This window comes from Crotalus tigris, unplaced genomic scaffold (genome assembly GCF_016545835.1).
Source record: "Crotalus tigris isolate CLP2741 ecotype Arizona unplaced genomic scaffold, ASM1654583v1 scf7180000017633.3093840, whole genome shotgun sequence".
NCBI classification, from domain to species: Eukaryota; Metazoa; Chordata; class Lepidosauria; order Squamata; family Viperidae; genus Crotalus; species Crotalus tigris.
In genome coordinates, this window is record NW_024096527.1 from 1,365,634 (window position 1) to 1,385,366 (window position 19,733).

Genomic DNA, 19,733 nt, shown 5'->3' on the forward strand with positions numbered 1-19,733 from the left:
CTCATCCGGGGATTACTTCCGTCTTTTCTCCTTTCCCCTTCCGTAGTTCACCGGAGGGCGAGAGAGAGAGAGAGAGAGAGAGAGGGTGGGTACTCCTTTCGGAGCGACGTCGATATGAATCAATCGGAACTCAGTTTCCGCCATAAGCCGACCAATGGCCTTTCTGATGGGCGTCGCCGAGCAGGGAACCCAGGAGAAGGAGGAGGAGGAGAAGGAGAAGGACGACGACGATGAGAAGTTGGTGAGGAGGTGCCTGGTGGGGGAAAATGGTAGGTGGGCACTCCCAGCCCTAGATATGGAAGCAGCCCCCCCGCCGGCTTTGCGTCCCCTCCCCTTCAGGGAGGAGGCAGGGCTCCCCGGGGGAGGGGGCGTGCCGGGTGGTGGTCTTAAACCGGGCGCAATGAGTGCCAGGCGCTATGCAGGGGCGGGATGATGCCGGGGGTGGGCCGGCCTGGGGGTCTCGGATGGGAAGGAAGGGCCGCCAGACGCCTGGCATGCGCCGATAAGGTTTTTCAGGGAGGAGGGCCTTATCGGGGGGGGGGGGCTGGTGCGTGGTTTGGGGTGCGTGCGTGAGGGCTTGGCCGGGACCCCACCATGGGAGGAGGCCTAGAGGAGTGTGTATGTGTGTAGGTATGCAGGTATGTACATATGTATGTACGTAGGTTTCTGAGGGAGGGGGCTGGAAGGTTTGCCAGGAGGGCTAGGGAAACGCTTGAAGTGGGAAGATGGGGTTGCGAGGTGGGTGGGGAGGTTAGTTTTCAGCCGTGGATCAGAAAAGCTCCAGAGACCTTGCTTGGGTTGAACATCGCCCGGATAAGCTTAAGGAGGAGGTGTTCCTCCTCCAGCTTCCTTCTGCCTTTGGGGGTGTCTGTGGGGAGGGGGAGCTTGTGTGGAGGCTCAGTACCCTCTGCTAGGCTACTGTACAGGTAGTCCTCGACTTACGACCTCAGTTGAGCCCCAAATTTTTGTGGTTAAGCGAAACATTTATTAAGTGAGTTTTGCTCTATTTTACGGCCTTTCTTGCCCCAGTTGTTAAGCAAATTGCTGCTAAGTGAATCTGTCATTGATTTTGCTGATCAGAAGGGCAGAAAAGATGATCACGTGACCCCAGGACACCACAGATCTTCCTAATTATGAGCCTGTTGCCAAGTGTCTGAATTTTGATCACATGACCATGAGGATGCTGCAACGGTCGTTTAGTGTGAAAAACAGTCCTAAGTCACTTCAGCCATTGTAGTTTTGAACTGTCACTAAATGAATTGTTGCAAGTCGAAGACTACCTGTACTTAATTCAGTCCCCAAACTAGGAAGCGTGTTTAGGCCATGGCCTCCAACCCTGCTCAGTTCAGGAATCCAAATGAGAGCATCTCAGACTGTTGACTGTCTAGAGTCTGCTCAAAGTACAGCTAGAGGACTCCGTTTTAGCCTCAGGTTTTAAGAATATGGCTTTGATTACTGTTCCATTTGTGCTCCTTTCCCCTTGTCTTTTATGGATGGAGAAAGATTGGAGCACATGCTTATGCAAGTTAAAGAGTTACCTACCGGTCTGAAACAGATGGCTTGTTTGTCCTATGTAGCACAGATTTATTTAGAGAGAGCTATAAAGATGGGAGATCAAAGAAAATTAGACGGTGAAAGGTAACTGCTAAAGGAAAAAATTCCATTTTTGAAAGGAAATATGCCCTGCTGGTTGCTAAAAATATGGTGTGGCCAATCTGGGATCAGAGGGGCATTACCTTAGATCCAGGAGATCTAGTTTACTTGCCTGTGATTGGAATTTCTTTTTTCTAGGCTGACTTTCTGAAAGGATTGCCAGTTTATAACAAAAGCAACTTCAGCCGATTCCACGCAGATTCTGTATGCAAAGCATCAGTAAGTATCTTTGTCCCTTTGGTTGCAAATTCATGAGAATGGCATTCATAGCTGGCCAAAAGTTTTATGGCAACGCTGTAGGGTCCCTAGCTGGAGGCTTCCTGCAGATCAAGGATTATTTATATATTTAATTGATTAATATAGGTACCTATCTTGCAATAGTGACTCTGAGTGGCCAAACCAGGGTAAGAAAAACTCAATACAAATAAACAAGATAATAAAAAACAGATAATGGCAATTGAGGACAACATGAATCAATAAATGCACATCAGTCTCAGAGACTTAATTATCCATGCCCATGTTTATACCCTGCATTATTTTTGTTAATGTATGCTGGCTAATCCTCGTCTTGAGTAGAGTTAGTAGATGCTGATAGCAGAAAAATCTCTGAAAGATTTAATTTCGCAGATCTAATTCTATATGTGTTATAAGAAAGTGAAGAAAGGTGTATTAATAGCTGGTTACCTTTCGTTCCTTTTTCTAAATGCTTTTAAAAAAAAAATCCCACCTGATAGGTTGTTACAATAAGAAAGAATTCGGTGATATTTTAAAGGATTAGCTTATTTTTAAACTGTCATAGCTATAAACCTTTTGATAGTGGCTCCTTTTTCTTTCTGTGTGTTCATATAATTCATCTATTTTTGTAAATTCTGAATCTATATCAGTCTCATATTGCAATACATTAAAAAGAAAAAACTCCCAAAAGAAAATATTAGTAAATTGATTACAACTGCTAGTCCTTGTTTAGCCACTGCCTTGTTTAGCAGTTGTTCACAGTTACAGTGGAGATGAAAAAGTAACTTTGTGACCAGTCCTCGCATTTTTGGCCTTTTCATGTCTATAAAGCAAAAAAAAAAAAAGCTGAGAATATGCATGTTTGTGGTTTTATTTAGCGACACTTTGCTTAAAGACTGAGTTTCTGGTTCCAATTGTTGCTAAATGAAGACTACTTGTAATAGAACTTGGATAAAGGGTGTTTCAGAGGGGGGGCATGATAGCTCAGCAGTTAAAGATGCTGACTTTGTCAGCTGGAAAGCTGACAGCACGGGTTTGAGATCCGAGTGACACACAAAGGGGTGAGCTATTGTTACTTGTCCCTGCTCCTGCACACACAGCAGTTCAAAAGCATGCAAGCAGATCAATAGGTACCACTTTGATGGGAAAGTAACAGCATTCTGTATGCTTTGATATATAGTCATGCTGGCCACATGACCACAGAAGTGTCTTTGGACAATGTTGGTTCCCTTAGCTAAGAAACAGGTGAGAATTGCCATTTTACAGTCAGAAACGACTGGAAAGGGGAAACCGTTAGCTAAAGTGTGTTTCATACACACTTTCATTCAGGTGAATGGAAGTAGAACTTTTGATGGAGTTGATCAGGGGAGTAGCAGAAGAAAACTGTACTTGACACAGACTAAAATCTTAAATTTCTATCAATCTGGAATTTTCCATCCAGGTACAATGGGTCAGAACACTTTCCAGTAGAAAGATACTGTTAAATATCTTAAGCAATTTGTCACTGTCCAACAGCCTGCTTCAAACGTGTTTAAAGAAAAAGAAAAATGTGAGAAAGAAAAGGAAGAAAATAAGGTAGTCCTCAGTGCACTACTAGTAAGCCCCAAATTTCCATTGCTAAGCAAGACAGTTGTTAAGTGAGTTTTGCCTCCTATTATGAATTTTCTTGCCACAGTTGTTAAGTGAAACATTGCAGTCGTTAAGTGAATTTGGCTTCTCCATTGACTTTGCTTGTCAGAATGTCATAAAAGGGAATCGCGTGATCCCAGGACATTGCAATCCTCATAAGTACATGCCAGTTGCCAAGTGTCTGAATTGTGATCACGTGACTATGGGGATGCTGCAGGGGTCATAAGTGTGAAAAACAATCATAACTTTTTTAGTGCCACTGGAACTACGAACATTCACTAAAGGAATGGTTGCAAGTGGAGGATTATCTGTATATGTAACAAAACAAATGAATGCTTTTGTTATATGGAATTAAGCTGTTGAATGCCTTTCTTCAAGAGTCAGGCCAGGTCTTACTTTATCTAGAACAAGGGTATACAACCTTGACAACTTTTAAGACTTGTGGACTTCAGCTCCCACAATTCCTCGGCCAGAATTCTGGGAGCTGAAGTCCATAAGTCTTAAAGTTGTCAAGGTTGCAGATCCCTGATCTAGAACAGTGATGGCAGACTTTTGGGGGTTGGTAGGTCAAAAATTCAGGAAATACCTAACTTGACTCTGCTGGTGTGCTGCGCGCGCGCGCACACACACACACACCCCTGAACAAAAGAGAAATAATTCTCTACATATTCATTTATTTAGCAAAAAATACAGTCCTGTCGTGTGTGGTCCCCAGGATGATGTTCCCTTTGCCCCTGCGGCTTACTCAACTCCAGATTGCACAAGAGCTTTGTTTTTGAAGCGGCTTTAGAAAAATGTTCTTCCAGGTCCTGTGCAGCCTGTGAAAATTGTGCGAAAGCACACCCCATTCTCGTGTAATTTTTGGAGGCAGCACAAGAACACGGTCCTCTTATGTGACTTCTGGAGGGTTTGAAAGCCACAAGAGAGCACAACCTATTCTTGTGCAGTCTTCGAAAATCGCTTGAGAATGGGCCCTGCTTTTGAGAATAGTTGTCGGGTGTTTAGTGCATGTTGGTGTGTCACCCAAAACATTGTGGCAATGTCACCTTTTGTATGTATATCATAGGTTTTCCATCGCTGATCTAGAAGCAGAGTCTGTTTAACTTCCATAGTTGTCCAATGCTGTTGAGAGACTGTGGTGGTGATTAAGGTATTGCAGTGTTTCCCAAACTTGACAATTTTAAGGCATGTGGACTTCAACTCCCAGAATTCCACAGCCAGCGTTGCTGGCTGTGGAATTCTGGGAGTTGAAGTCCTCATGCCTTAAAATTGTCAAGTTTGGGAAACACTGAAGTATTGGATTAGAAACAGAGCAAACCCAGATTTTTGTTCATTCTTACTGATGGAAGCCCATTAAGTAACTGAGTCAGTCCTTTTCTTAACCTAGCAGGGACGGGGAGGAGAGTGGTATGTGTCTTGTTTTTTGCTCTCTTGTATGAGAAGTGAGATATACATCTAATAAATACATTAAATGGTCAGCCTATGCTTATTTGGGAGTGAAGGAATAACTTTCTGAATCTAACTGGGACCTGACAGATTCTGCACTCTTTGGAGAATTCCAGCAAATAATAAGCATCAAGTCAGCTTTCATTAGGACATGATGTCAGATGATCTGTTTGGAAAGTTATCTTTTTCTTATTTTATAAAAAAAATAAATATTCAATTACAATTGCAGTTTGAATGCCTAACAATATGGGGACTGAATAGCCTCTTAAACACAGCATAACTTTTTGTTGTTTTTTTAAAAAAAAAATATTTACAGAACAGAAGACCTTCAGTTTATCTTCCAACACGGGAATATCCATCAGAACAGAGTAAGTCCCTGCCTGCTTTTGTAATTCCTGTACACTGTCCGTGGAAACTTGTTACTGTATATGTATAAAGGAAATTTGTGTATTTTATATTTCTAAACAATTAAAAATATAGGTAACTTGTACCTTTTTATACAGAGTCAGATCAAAACTTCAGTTTTTAATCCAGAACTCTTCTGAAAGAGTTGATTCTTCTTTCAAGCTTATAGTTATGTTGAAACATAGATAGTTCATTACAATCTATTATTTAGCAGTATGAGATAGATTTGGATTGCATATAGAAGCGTTATTTTACTATTTCTTTGCTAGAAATACGTTTATATGAGCTTTATGAAATTGGATATGCTAAATATGCATAAATATGGAAAAACTTTCAACCATGGCTATAAAAGACGGAAAATGCATAAAATAGGCAGTTGACACCAACCATTTAATTGGGTTAAAATTATGGGATAGAATTAGGATTATTTCAACCTTGTGCAGCCTTACATGAACAAGATATAAGAAATTCAAGGATGTGTCATCAGTACGTGCTGTCAATTCTTTGTGTATCTTCTAAGTTACATCATCCATATCTATATAGCCGTGGTGGGCCAGTGATTAGAATGCAGTATTGCAGGCTAATTCTGCTGACTGCCAAGGGTTTGATCCTCAGCAGCTCCAGGTTGACTCAACCTTCCATCTTTCCGCGGTCAGTAAAATAACCAGATTGTTGGAGGTAATATGCTGACTTTGTAAACTGCTTAGAGAGGGCTGTAAAGCACTGTGAAGCAGTATATAAATCTAAGTGCTATTGCTATATACTACTGAAACTCTTGCGTTTGTAACCTTTAATCGGGCAAAACAATGCATCACTGAGCAACCATTTTTGAACAAAGGCCTTTCAACTAGGTTACCTTATGGAACAGTGGTTCTCAACATTTTTAATGCCGCGACCCCCCACCGGTCGTAAGTTGAGGACTGCTCAACCGGTCGTAAGTCGAGGACTACTCAACTGGTGCAGCACCGTTTGCAGAATGGGACTTTTGGCAGGCTCAGCAGGGCAAAGACAGCCTGAACAATTCCTATTGGCTTTTGAAAGCCAATAGAATTAAACTCTATTCAAGAGAGTCTATTCTATTGGCTTTCAAAAGCCAATAGAATAAAAGGGAGTAGCACAGCTAAGGAAAAGGGGGGGGGAAAATGGCGGACTGCGTTGTTTGGCGACCCCTGTGAAATAGTTGTTCGACCCCAAATGGGGTCCTGACCCACAGGTTGAGAACCACTGTTATAGAATGTGTCCCAAGTCCAGGAACTGTGACTTGTGTGGGATTGAAATTTGGCAAATTTGTGGTCACTTCAATACTGCTGTGATGCCATGCAACCATCCAAAGCTTTTGTAGCAATAGCAACATCACTTAGACTTAGATACCGCTTCACAGTGCTTTACAGCCCTCTTTAAGCGGTTTACAGAGTCAGCATCTTGCCCGCAACAATCTGGGTCCTCTTACCGACCGCGAAATGATGGGAGTGGTGAGGATCGAACCCCTGGCAGTCACCAGAATTAGCCTGCAATACTGCAGTCTTCATTTTACTGACCTTGGAAGGATGGAAGGCTGATTCAACCTCGAGCCGGTCAGGATTGAACTCCTGGCTGTGGGCAAAGTCAGCCTGCAATACAGCATTGTAACCACTGCGCCATCACAGCGCAGTCACCCCCCAGCCTGCTGGAGTCTGAGTAGATCAGTCCACTATTGGTTGCCAGAAGTTGGTCAGCTATATCAAGCCTCCAGGATGTTAATCATTCCTGCTCACACAGCTTTTTTTGTCCTTGATCATTCTCTTTTTCTGTTTCTAAATGATAACCCAACTAGTCATGAGTTGTTTAGTCTTCTTATAAATTAGTCCAGCGTTTTCAAGCTACATCACTTAAGCTGGGGCATGTCAAAGGACTGCAGCAAGAGGACCATATCAAAAAATGGGGGCACTATCAGTTTTAAAATATTACATTGTATTTTAGAATGCACAGATCAGTTGATTTTTATTTAACAGTGTGACTCAACATGGGGGCTGGATGCAGTTCCTGGGCTAGCAGAGATGAGTAAGATGGACCTTAGGGGTCCTGCAGTCTATTTGTCATTAAGTCTTGCATGAGTATTTTTTTAATTGATCCTCATGATTTATTTTTTAAAATACCAGCATTCTCTTATTCAATTTTCTAATGGTCTCCCCCCCCCCCCGCCCCAAGCTGCTCCAGCAAAATATTATTTCATTGATAGTATTGGAATTTGCCAAAATATCAAGATGGATGTCCAGCATGACTGACTTTCTCACAGCACAAAATCACTAGACTGGGCGTGGCCATTTTAGCCATATGGCTGCTAAGCCTAAGAGAAACTTAGCAGTTCTATTAATGATGAATAGTAGAATAGAATAGAATAGAATAGAATAGAATAGAATAGAATAGAATAGAATAGAATAGAATAGAATAGATGGAAGGGACCTTGGAGGTCTTCTAGTCCAACCCCCTGCTCAGACAGGAAACCCTATACCATTTCAGACAAATGGCTGTACAGTCTCTTCTTAAAAACTTCCAATGTTGGAACATTCACCGCTTCTGGAGGCAGGTTGTTCTACTGATTAATTGTTCTAATTGTCAGGAAATTTCTCCTTAGTTCCAGGTTGCTTCTCTCTTTGATTAGTTTCCATCTGTTGCTTCTTGTCCTGTCTTCAGGCGCTTTGGAAAATAGCTTGACTCCCTCCTCTTTGTGGCAGCCCCTGAAATATTGGAACACAGCTATCATGTCCCCCCTAGTCCTTCTCTATGTTGTAATAATATTATAATAACAAGATGCTCCATAGGGCAGGTGCCACAGCAGAAAAGGCTCTTTTGGACCCCGCGAGCTGGAATAATTAGGCTGATGGCCCCCAGCAGCATACTTCTTGCTCTTAGTAACCCACTCACTGCAGCACTTCTGCCCAGCACAACTGCATTGTTACTCTACATTTGCAAGATATAAAAATTGAAGTGTCTAAACCAGTGATGGCGAACCTTTTAGAGACTGAGTGCCCAAAAACTGGCTCCGCCTCCGCTCCACCGCCCCTGCTCTTCTCCCCCATCCCCCGCCCCGCCAACCCACAAGATCACTCACTGCCTTCAGGGCCCGCCACAGATCGCCCAGGTAGCCCAGCGGCGCTATGGCAGCCACACCCTCTGCCCGCGTCCTGCAGTATCAACTGCATGATGGGGTGTGAGGGCAGAGTCTTGTCTACGCTGCCTGGCTGCCATGTCCTTGGCTGCGCTGTTCCATGTGTGGGCCGTGCTCGAGGGCGACTCTCCTTCAGGGGGGCTGCTGGAGAGGGGGTTGCGAGGGGAGGCAAGGCTGGGGCAACGGCACGTGTGCCCACAGGGAGGGCTCCGAGTGCCGCCTCTGGCATCCGTGCCATAGGTTCAACACCACTAGTCTAAACGCTCGTGGCATGAACCATTCATAACTAGCTGCTTCATGCGCAAATCATTTTGACGATCCTTACTATTTATTTTTTAGAAGCCATATATCTGGTCAGTAAGGCAGAGGTCTCCAACCTTGGCAAGTTTAAGATTTGTTAATTTCAACTCCCAGAATTCTCCTGCCAGCCATGCTGGCTGAGGAATTCTGGGACTTGAAGTCCACAAGTTTTAAAGTTGCCAAGGTTGGAGACCCCCTGCTGTAAGGCGCCCAGGCGCCCGGTCCCATTCTGCTGCCACAAATCACATCTCCACAGGTGCCTGGGATTAAGTGACCACCATCTTCTCCAAGTCCTGACTCCAAAAATAGCAAGTGATTGTTGTTGAATAAGTTGAGGCAGTGCTCTTAGTGTGAAAGGTACGTTCTGCATCTTGAAACTCGTAGGCACAGATTATATTCTTTGAGGCTTTTGTGTACAGGGTGAGACATCATCTGAAAATGTCTCTCAGTCCTTCAAAGTAGATTAGGTCAGGAAATAGATACCACGAGAAATACTGGTTTGTATGTATGTGTCTCAACCGTGTTGATGTAGGCTGTGATAATAGAAACGCAGCTGGTCTGAGAACAATGGATAATTTTGATTTCAATTGATTGTTCACTGTCAGTTACAGATAATAAAAGAGCTAGTTTGGTCTAGTGCAGTGGTTCTCAACCTGTGGGTCGGGACCCCATTTGGGGTCGAACGACCATTTCACGGGGGTCGCCAAATAAGGCTGTCCGCCATTTTTCCCCCTTTTCTTTGGCCACGCCCCTGGCACCCAGTGATGTATAAGTGGTTGGGGGTCACCACAACATGGGGAACTGTATTATGGGGTCATGGCATTAGAAAGGTTGAGAACCACTGGTCTAGTGGTTAATACACCAAGCTAGAAACCGAGAAATTGTGAGTTTTAGTCTCGCCTTAGGCACAAATCAGCTGGGTGACCTTGGGCCAGTCACAACTCTCAGCCCTAAGAAGCAGACAATGGCAAACTGCTTCTGAAATCTTGCTAAGGAAACCCAAGGCATTTATCTAGGGCAGTCATCAGGAGTAAAGACTGATTCACATATACAGACACAAATGCTTGCCAGTGTTTTTCCTTCCCTCTTTCTTACGCCCAAGGGAGTGAGCCAATTTTGAATTTCTTTCTTGCCTCTCCTGTCTTTTTGAGTAAGCTTATATTTTTCTAATAGCTGCCATGTACTTTCTTCAATACTATCTCTGTACGGCTCCCCAGAGGCCTTATGTGGATAAGAGAATGATCTGAACGTTTCCACAAGCCATGCAGCAAATACAGTATGAAGATCATAGTGCTTTTTTATCCTTAGAGTACCTTATAAACCAGATTCCAGTTTAAATTTCACTGTGAAGGTCTATTTTTTCAAACTCTGCTGAGCAATTGCTTTATGCAGTGGAGGCAGAACTGTTTTGAAGCCATAATCGTACATGTGCTGTTGCACGTCTTGGGTTGTATTTAGAGTGAGCATTACACCTTCTCTGCTCTTAACTCTTCTCCTGCCCTCTTTTGAAACTTGTTCTTGAGTAAACCTGGGAGCAGGCTGCACTTACAACACAGAAGAGCACTCTTGAGAATGGCATCCCATCCTATCATCCTAAGGTGGTATGATGGGATGCTCTGAGGCAGGACCGATACCGGGCCACGGCATGCCAGCAGTCGGTACCGGTCCATGGACTGGGAGTTGGGGACCCCTCCCTCAGAGCATCCCATCATATCACCTTAGAATGATAGGATGGGATGCAACCGGTCTGCACAAACAAGCAAAGCCCCATCCGCGGGATGCAGGCAGCACACAAAACCACACACACACCATCTGGTCCGTGGCAAAACCTCTCTCCATGGAACCAGTCCCTGATGCCCAAAAGGTGGGGGCCTCTGCTCTGAAAGGAATCCAGGTAGTCCTCAACTTACAACAGTTCATTTAGTAACCGTTCAGTTACAACAGCACTGAAAAAGTGACTTATGACTGTTTTTCACACTTAATGACCATTGCAGCATCCTCGTGGTCACATGATCAAAATTCAGATGTTTGGCAACTGACTCATGTTTATGATGGCTGCACTATGCCTGGGGTCACATGATCCCCTTTGGCGGCCCCCTGACAAGCAAAGTCAGCGAGGGAACAACTGTGGCAAGAAAAGTCATAAAATGGATCCTGGCACACTGCAACTGTTATAAATACATGCCCGTTGCCAAGCACCCAAATTTTGATCATCGGACCCTGGGGATGCTGCAGTGACCATAAATCCCTTTTTTTCAGTGCCTTTGTAATTTTGAATGGCCACTCAATGAACAGCTATAAGTCCTTATAGCCAAAGCCAGGGGTCCTCCCTCCTTCCCGCACAAGAACCACCCTGCAAGGTGGGTTGGGCTGAGAGAATCACTGGCCCCAAATCATCCAAGCTGGCTTTCATGCTTAGGAGACGACCAAACTCCTGGTTTCTAGGATAACCCCTTAACCCAGCAGTTCCCAACGTTTTCTATACCCCGCACCCCTAGAACGCTGCTGATATATTCTCGCACCCCTTACAAAAGTTCAAAATAACGGCAACGAATTATGCATATAACACTATAATTTTGAAAACCCAAGTTTTCGCACCCCCTAGAATATCTTCTCGCACCCCTGGTTGGGAACCCTGCCTTAACCACTATATATAACAAACCAGTTCTCATTGTAACATTGGGCACTAAATGAATGGTTGTTGAGGACTACCTGTAGTTTTATTATTTAGTCCTGAATAAGGTTAAAGGCCTCCTATATGTTCTGTAGCCAGAATTGCACCTTCCCTGATTTATACAAGCCACTTAAGATCCTGTGGAAATAATTTTCTTTTGGCTGGAGATATGATCTCCAGGGATCAAACCTGTGACTTTCTGCATGTGAAATGTGAGCTGTCCCCGCTGAGTGACAGCTCCTCTCTGTGTTTGGTTTAAGCTCTCTTCTCCAAGCAGGCAGCCTCCTTCTCCCGTAACCCTGCAGTCAGCAAAATCCAGAACCCTGCAGTGCTTTCTTGTGGATTTGTTTCATTCTGTACTGATCGGGTTTTTTTCTTGCCTTTCTTCAACAGTAATTGTCACAGAAAAGACAAATATACTCTTGCGTTACCTACATCAGCAGTGGGACAAAAAGGTAGGGGTTTTGTGAATATTGTTGTCAAGTACCATTCGTGTGTGTGTGTGTGTAAAACAGTATAGGGAGGACAGCGGATTAAAAACAACTTATAGATCCATAACTCTAGTGGAATCTCACTTGGGATAGATAATAAGCAGCTTCTGGCATACCACTTTTTGCTTGCTTGTTTACCCTGCTGGAAGCAAAATTGGTATCTGATGTTTGCTTTGGGAGAGAATCCAACTTCAAAAACCCTGAGAAAAGATTTGGGGACTTGAAGCAAGAGGGAGTCAAGCAAATCTAATTTTTCTTGTCTTTTTTTTTCCCTTCTCCCCCGTTAGAATGCAGCAAAGAAAAGAGATCCTGAGCAAGTGGAAATAGAAGGTGAAAACTCTGCCCCACCTCGCAAAATTGCCCGGACAGACAGCCAAGATATGAATGAGGACACTTAAAATTCTCCCCAGTCTTCTGTGTTAAAATTTACAGGCGCTTCCTGTGTGGGTTTTATTTTTATTTTTTTCTGTGTGTCTTTTAGTGTGTACACAGGCACGCACATGTACATACACACACATGCACACTTCTGTCAGCCCTCTGCCTTCTTCCTTGCCTCTTCCTCCCGCCCTCCATCATGCAGCCTATCCCGTTTCTGACTTTGTAGAAGCCAGTTATATTTATTTTTGGGGTGGGGGGGAGGTTTCTTTTTCCATTTTTGTTTTATATTATTTATGCGTGCGCTCGCTTGCGCTCTCATGTTCAGAGTCAGAAAATAATGATGTTTAATCTGTGATCAGTGCTTTTTTTTAAAAAAAAAAATGAAAAACAAATCCACTTTTGTTGCTACCCCTTCTTTTTGAAAAATGAGCTGATCTCTCGAGGGAGTTCAGTTCATGCTGACGGCACCCCCTCCCCATTGTGTTCCTATTACTGAGAATTTCCATCTCACAATTACTGTACAACTACCGGTGTATGTCATGACTTACATTTGTTTCGATAACAGGAGGAACTCGCAAGGGGTGGGTGGGCGGGCTTTCTTCTTACCCATCCTTCTCCAGGTGTGTTCCTACTTGCATACCATTTTTTGTTCTCCAGCAATGGTGGGGGGATCAGGTTGTTTGCGGTGGTCTCTCTGCAGCTGATGATCCCTAGCGGAAGATTGTACCCAGTTTGCTGGCAAATGTTGTGTTATCATGTTACCTTCTTTGGCCTGCCTCCTCCTCCCCCACCCTCTGGCTCCCCCTCACCCCAGGAAACTCATTAGCACATCGGTCATAGATTGCAAGCAAAAACCCACTTGGGCTTGCCCGGCATCTCTTTTGCACCACTCTTTGGATGGACCAGTTCTGTGCAACTTTTCAAGTAGAATAAAGCGGGATATTTCTCATCACTTTGGGCGAGTTCTTGTTTTTTTAAAAAAACAACTCTATTAGAAACTCTAGGCCAAGGGTGAGCAACATCGCTCTCTAGAGCTGCCTGCAGTTCTGAGATTAGTTGCAAACCCCTTGTGCAAGAAATCAGCTCCCTGGTAAAGGGGTCAGTGTCCTGTCCTCCAGCCAGCTGCTTGAAAGAGAGAGGTGTGTGTGTTAGAGAACATGCGTCTGTCTGTTGGATGTTGGATTTGAAGATCAGCCTCCAAGTGTAGATTTTGAAAATGATTGAAATCTGATTTGAAGTTGGAAACACTCTTGGTAAGAGTGGTACAGTGCAGAATACTCATTCTAAGGTTCGAATATCTTTAAGGTCAAAATAATTATAAATACTTCTGCAGACTTCTAGTCCCCACTTTTTAAAATAGCTCTGGACCCAACCACTTCTTCACCCTGTTCCATAGCCCACAACAGTTTTTATCCAGAGGGAACATAGATTTGAAAGCAGAAGGGTTTCCTACCCCACTTTTGTGCAATGAGGTGCTTTAACATTTTAAGCCCAGGTGGCATGAGATGCCTTATTCTAAGTAATTGTCTATTGGGCTACAGTCACCTCTTCTGTTTGGCAGCCTCTCGCTATGGTCGCCTGTCCTTAGGTCAGCTGGGAACCTAACAAACGAAGAAAACTGTTCTGATTTCTCAGGCAAATGAAATAGTGACTGGCTATTTCAGTAACTGACATGCTGCTACAGATGTGATTCTCTGCCAATATCCTTTGGCTATTTCAGCAAGCAAGCTGTGTGACCACACCCTTGGTCTTTTTGCAGCAACATCACGCCTGGGCATCAAAGCAGATTGACTTAGTTTAGAGACAAGTGTGTGTGTGTGTGTGTGTGTGTGTGTGTGTGTGTGTGTAGGTCTTTGGTTATTCCGGTTTTCTCCCGCGTAAAATTGGAAGTGTCTTGGCGACTTTTCAACGAAGTCCCATTCGTCATCTTCAGGCTGGTGTTTTCAGCTTTGTGCTTCTAGGAGCAATGTGTGATCGTAGCTGTTTCTTCCTTTTAACTGCCAGTGGGGGTATGAACTGATTGGATGGGAGCTTGGCTGTGTTCTGATTGGATGGAGGTGTGTTCTGATTGGTTAGGGGCTTGGCTGTGCTCTGATTGGATGGGGGGTTGGCTGTGCTCTGTGCTGTGCTATGCCCCCACCCAAATAGAACACTCCCCCATCCAATCAGAGCACAGCCAACCCCCATCCAATCAGAGCACAGCCAAGCCCCCATCCAATCAGAGCACAGCCAAGCCCCTAACCAATCAGAACACACCCCCACCCAGTCAGAACACAGCCAAGCTCCCACCCAATCAGTTCATACCCCCACTGGCAGTTAAAAGGAAGAAACAGCTTCGATCACACATTGCTCCTAGAAGCACGAAGCCGAAAACACCAGCCTGAAGATGACGAATGGGACTTCGTAGAAACGTCGCCAAGACACTTCCAATTTTACGCGGGAGAAAACCTATATACAAACACCCGCGAAAACCTCAGAATATATATAGAGAGGGAGAGAGAGAGATATGAATGTGTGGATTTGGTGAATGGCTTATTCACATAAGGCAGAGGTGGGGAACTATGGCCCTTTTATGACTCGTGGACTTCAACTCCCAGAATTCGTAAGCCAGCCCTGGCTCAGGAATTCTGGGAGTCAAAGTCCATGAGTCATAAAAGAGCCATAGTTCCCCATCCCTGACATAAGCTGTCACAGGATGGTGTAGATGTGGTGTCTGAGTTGGCATGAGGCCTGTGGGCTATCTCTTATTGATGCAGTTTCCTGTAGCGGTTAAAGTGCTGGGAAGCTGAGTTCTAATCCCACTTTAGACATGAAAGCCGGCTGGGTGACTTTTGGCCAGTCTCAGATCAATTCATCTCACTGGGTTGTTGTGGGAAAATAGAAGAAAGGAGCGTTATGTATGTTAGCCACCTTATAAAATAATAATGGTGGGATTTTAAAAAATCAAATAAATTGCACCCAGGACTCCAAGCTCTGAATGTTTTAGCTCTATTTAAAAATGCATCCTTTTTATGTTGCCCTTTCTCAACAGCTGAAACTCCCTAATTCTTTTAATAGACGTTTTTCACCTTATAATTTTTTTAGATGTGATAGCTGTAATCACTGCTAGGTTTTTACAGTGAAAAGCAGCAATTGTTCTCATTGCCAAGTAATAAATTAGCATCATCTTTAATACAGATTGGGGGGGGGGAATTCCTAATGAGCCTAGTTCCCATTGTGCACCAAGTCAAATGATGATGTATTTTGATGAATTCTGCAAACTATATTGATGCATTTCAAATTATGCATGTGCAATACTTTGTAATCTAGGAAAAATAATTTGGTTTTAGTGGATTCTGCCCCACTGGAGACTACTCTATTTCTAAATTCTTAATGTAGAAGTAAAAGTAACCTTTTTACTTAATTTAATTTGATTGGAATTTTATATGTATAAGGACTTCATGTGGTCTGAAAACTCAAGCTGTGCCTTTCTAATATATGGTCAATACGTCAACTTTGTCAGTTATGGCAATATGTGACTGTGGAACTGGAACCATAGTCTGCCTGATTCATAGCTGTAAGATTACATAGTGTAAAATCAACAGGAACCTAGTTTCAAATTACAGAGAGAGAACATCAGATTTGGTGTGGCGGGGAAACTCATGACTTCGTTTTTTGGTTTGGTTGTTGTGCATTAATTTAACCTTGCCATAATAGGAGTGGTTTGGTTTTGACTCAACAAAATACATGAACCAGGTTGCTATAGCTGTGTAGACTAATGGAAGGAAAGCGGGGTCAGCTAAACCCAAGTGTCTGTTAAATAGGAATGGAGTTTACATAGAGTGAACCCAAATGAATGAATAATAATACATGAAGAGTCAGTTTTGGGGCAGATAATTCTGGAAGGTTTGTCTGTGTGGTTGCTAAAAGTCAACACTTGAGTTTGATAGAACATAATCAAAATGGTGAATCGATTTGTGTCTGTTGCTCCCAAAATCTGACAAATCTCTGATACTTAAAATAGGATTGCTGGATTAGGGCTGTAAACACAGATAACCAGTAGATTATAGCAAAAATTAGTGACTGGCCAGATTTTTTTGCAGTTGAAACGTAGAATCTGGCCATATTTTAACAAAATGATCCATGGTGTTACCTCTAGGATCGTCCGTGTACACCTCAACTACTTTTCACAGAACCCATAAAATTCTGTGGATCATCGGACAATTTTTAGGAAACCCTTTAATTAAGGAAATGAACGACAGGCTTGCAAAGTACCAGCTCCAGCAGAAAAAATGGCAAATTGCCTTTGCATGAAGGACTTGCATCCCTCATGTCAACCATTTTGTGAGCAGTCAGCCTCTTCCCCAAAAGAGATTTTGTGAGAACACATGCCATATTCTCAAGAGTTCAAAATGTACCCTAAAAAGATCCCTTGCTTAGCCCAAGATATGAAGCCAGATTACTTTTAGCTAGATCAGGGTCACCAAAGGCTATTTTAAGCAGTTGCAAAGTATAACTCCAATAACATGGAATTAACACATGGTTGTATTGCTAAAAGAGCCAGTTGGTTCAGTGGCTAAGGACTCTAGGCTAAAAAATGGGAGACTGTTGTACTGCCACCTTAGGCACAAAGCGAACTGGGCAATCTTGGGCCCATCACTCTTAGCCCTAAGAAGGAGACAATGGCAAATCACTTCCAAAAATCCTTGCCAAGAAAACTGCAAGGATTACTTCAGGCAATCACTAGGACTCGAAGGCACATGCATATGTACACATATAGATTCACATATATACACATTCTCATATTCTCTGCACACATATAATCAAATTAAACTTCAGGAAACTATTTTTAAAGCCTCCCTGAAGCCTTACTAATGTTAAGGCAGTGGTTGCTTTTACACACGGCACTTAAGCAGTAATGTGGCTTGAGTTTGGCACAGCATTTTCTGTGGATCAGCCAAAAATGAGTGGCACTTGTAAAGTCACAATTAAATAACCCTCAGTATAATAAACAAACCACATTTGATAGGCTTCAGATTAGCCACCCAGTGAGATGGGCAACATATAAATGAAATAAATGATCCCCTCAACCTTTTTATAATGTATCCTCTGTAGCAAAAGTTATCACACAAGGCCTTTGTGTAAAGAAATGCTGAAGAAGTTGCTGGTGTCAGCCCTGCCCTACCCCACTTTTATTCCTTTTGTTGAAATATAATTTTATTGCATTTCTGCCAAATTTACAAAAATATGACAAAAATAACTTAAAAAGAAACTGAGATTCTCCCACCCTCGTCTCCTTGCTCAAGTCAGAGAAATAAATTAGAATGCAGCAAATCAATCAATTAAAAAACAATACTCCCCTTTGCTTTCCTCCAGTTAAAAAAAACCGAATCCTCTGGTACAGTTAATTACTCAGAAGAGTAAGACATGAAAGAGGCCAGTGCTTTTGTAGGTACTCTGAGATCAATATCTGGGTTGGGCCTGGGGTGCTGCAAAAAAATTTTTTTTGGGGGGGGGGGACGTGAGAGGAGGGGAAAGGAGCCTTCCTGCCCACCTCAAATCCCATCTGGCTTGGGAGGATTCTTGGTGCCTTCAAATCGTGCCTTTCTGTGAATTGCCTGTTTGGCTAAGCTCTGCTTGGCTGGCATGGCAAAGCTTGATGAGCACTGGGTCACTGGGAAAAATGCATTCCGTGGTTAGGCAGTGAAGAAGCAGGAGGATGGAATGGTTATCCCGATGACATCTCGTACTCCAACCATTCAGCAGAATGAAAGTGGCCCATTTTAGCTAGGGAATGAAATGCAGGCAGGCAAGTCCACCAAGAGAAGAGAGCAATCCTTGGTGTCCCAGCTAAGAGTTGCGAGTGGGATTCTCTTCTGCCAACTTGATAGAAGAAGACAGAAAAGCTACGTTGAAAAACCCACACGGGTGCAGGACGAGTCCAAGCCAACATACCAGTCTTTCTCTCATGGCCATTTCCTTGGCATCCAGCAATGGACTTGGTAGCTGCTAGTGTTGTGTTATTGCTCTTGCGAAACAGCTTGAAAGTGATGCCACCACAAAAAAAAAAAAAAAAGAGGAAGCTTTGAGCATCAAAGCCATGCAGGTCAGTCCTTTTTTTTTTTTTTTGCATTCTGCATGGGGTGAAAATACAGCGAGGCCAGTACTTGGCTTCCCCATCGCACAAAGGAGTGATTTGGATGACAAGACATCAGAACTTGCTTATTGTTTTTCCCCCCTTTCCCTTTGGAGGATTTAGTGGTCGGAAAATCCTCTGAGGGGCGTTTTCGGGAGCAGGCCAGAAAGGTGGCCAGCACCTGCTGGAAATCCCTCTCCAACCTGGCTTGTGGGGAGCAAATATATTAGCAGTCAATTATGTATTGCCGGCGATGGCAAAATTGCTCTGGAGAAGGACGGGGGTTGTGTATAGAAGATAAAGAGAAATCCCTTCCTTTAGAGTCACTTCTTTTCCGTCCTGCAAAGCGACCGACTCCTTTGGACTAGTAAAGAAAAGACAAAGCAGTTTTCCTTTAATTTGGGGAAGCTGATAAAACTTGAGATGCTGCCGTAGATCTGTGTTGGGGGTGGGGTGGGGTGGGGGCAGAGGCCATGTCTGCTAACAAAACTACATTCCAAGATCCTGCAAAGCTGGAAACCAGGAGATACTGCTATTTTTCGGCTACGGGTTCAATTGCTCTTTTTAAGAAAAGGAACAAAACAAGCCACAGCAGGGTTTTGGGGTTTTTTTTTGGAAAGTGATTTGCATATTAAAAGCAGCTGCCAGATTAAAGGAGGATTTTTTTTTTTTCTCCCTTCCTATCCAGACCAGTTGTGAGAAATTTAGGCCACAGGGCAAAAGTACAAATACCGGTAGTCACTGCCTGATAAAAAAAAAGTTCCACCCACCCCATTTCCAAAGTGGTAGAAAGTTCCTGAAGGTGATAACTATAGCTATTATCTACTTGGGGACAAGTTAATGGCAAAATTCCATTCTTCCTACCCTCCTCCTATTTATTTGAATATGAATTCTGGATTTTTTAATTTATTTTTTAGCTTAAACTCTCTCCTCTCAACTCAGCAAGTGGATGCACCTAAATATTTAAAAAGCTAAGCAGTATTAACACTTAATACCGCTAAAGAAATGACCAGGAAATCCTTGACATACAGGCTGGACTCCGAATTTGAAAGAAGTATTTCAGAAGACAGCAACAGCAGCAGTCGCAAAGCCAACTGCGTGGATTTCTCAATGAAGTCATTATAAATTAGCTCCATTTACAAGTAGTCCTTGACTTACGGCCGTTCATTTAACAACCGTTCAGAATTATGATGGCACTGAAAAAAAGTGGCTTACGACTAGCCATTGCACTTAGGACTGTTGTGGCATCCTCGCAGTCAC

General features: G+C 43.3%; 2 protein-coding genes across 2 annotated transcripts in view; one reads left to right on the forward strand and one right to left on the reverse strand.

Moving 5' to 3' along the window:
- Positions 1 to 131: 131 nt before the first annotated feature.
- Positions 132 to 13,310, forward strand: DDA1 (DET1 and DDB1 associated 1). Its single transcript, XM_039334701.1, has 5 exons — positions 132 to 269; positions 1,792 to 1,872; positions 5,279 to 5,330; positions 11,883 to 11,944; positions 12,268 to 13,310. Exons 1-5 carry the CDS (start codon positions 267 to 269, stop codon positions 12,376 to 12,378), a joined length of 309 nt encoding a protein of 102 aa, XP_039190635.1. The 5' UTR covers positions 132 to 266; the 3' UTR covers positions 12,379 to 13,310.
- Positions 13,311 to 17,502: 4,192 nt separating this feature from the next.
- ANO8 (anoctamin 8) overlaps positions 17,503 to 19,733 on the reverse strand; it is a 69,553-nt gene continuing 67,322 nt past the window's right edge. The window contains exon 19 of the mRNA XM_039334706.1: positions 17,503 to 18,837. Within this exon, the coding sequence (XP_039190640.1) occupies positions 18,797 to 18,837 (41 nt within the window). The 3' untranslated portion in view covers positions 17,503 to 18,796. The remainder of the gene's footprint in view (positions 18,838 to 19,733) is intronic.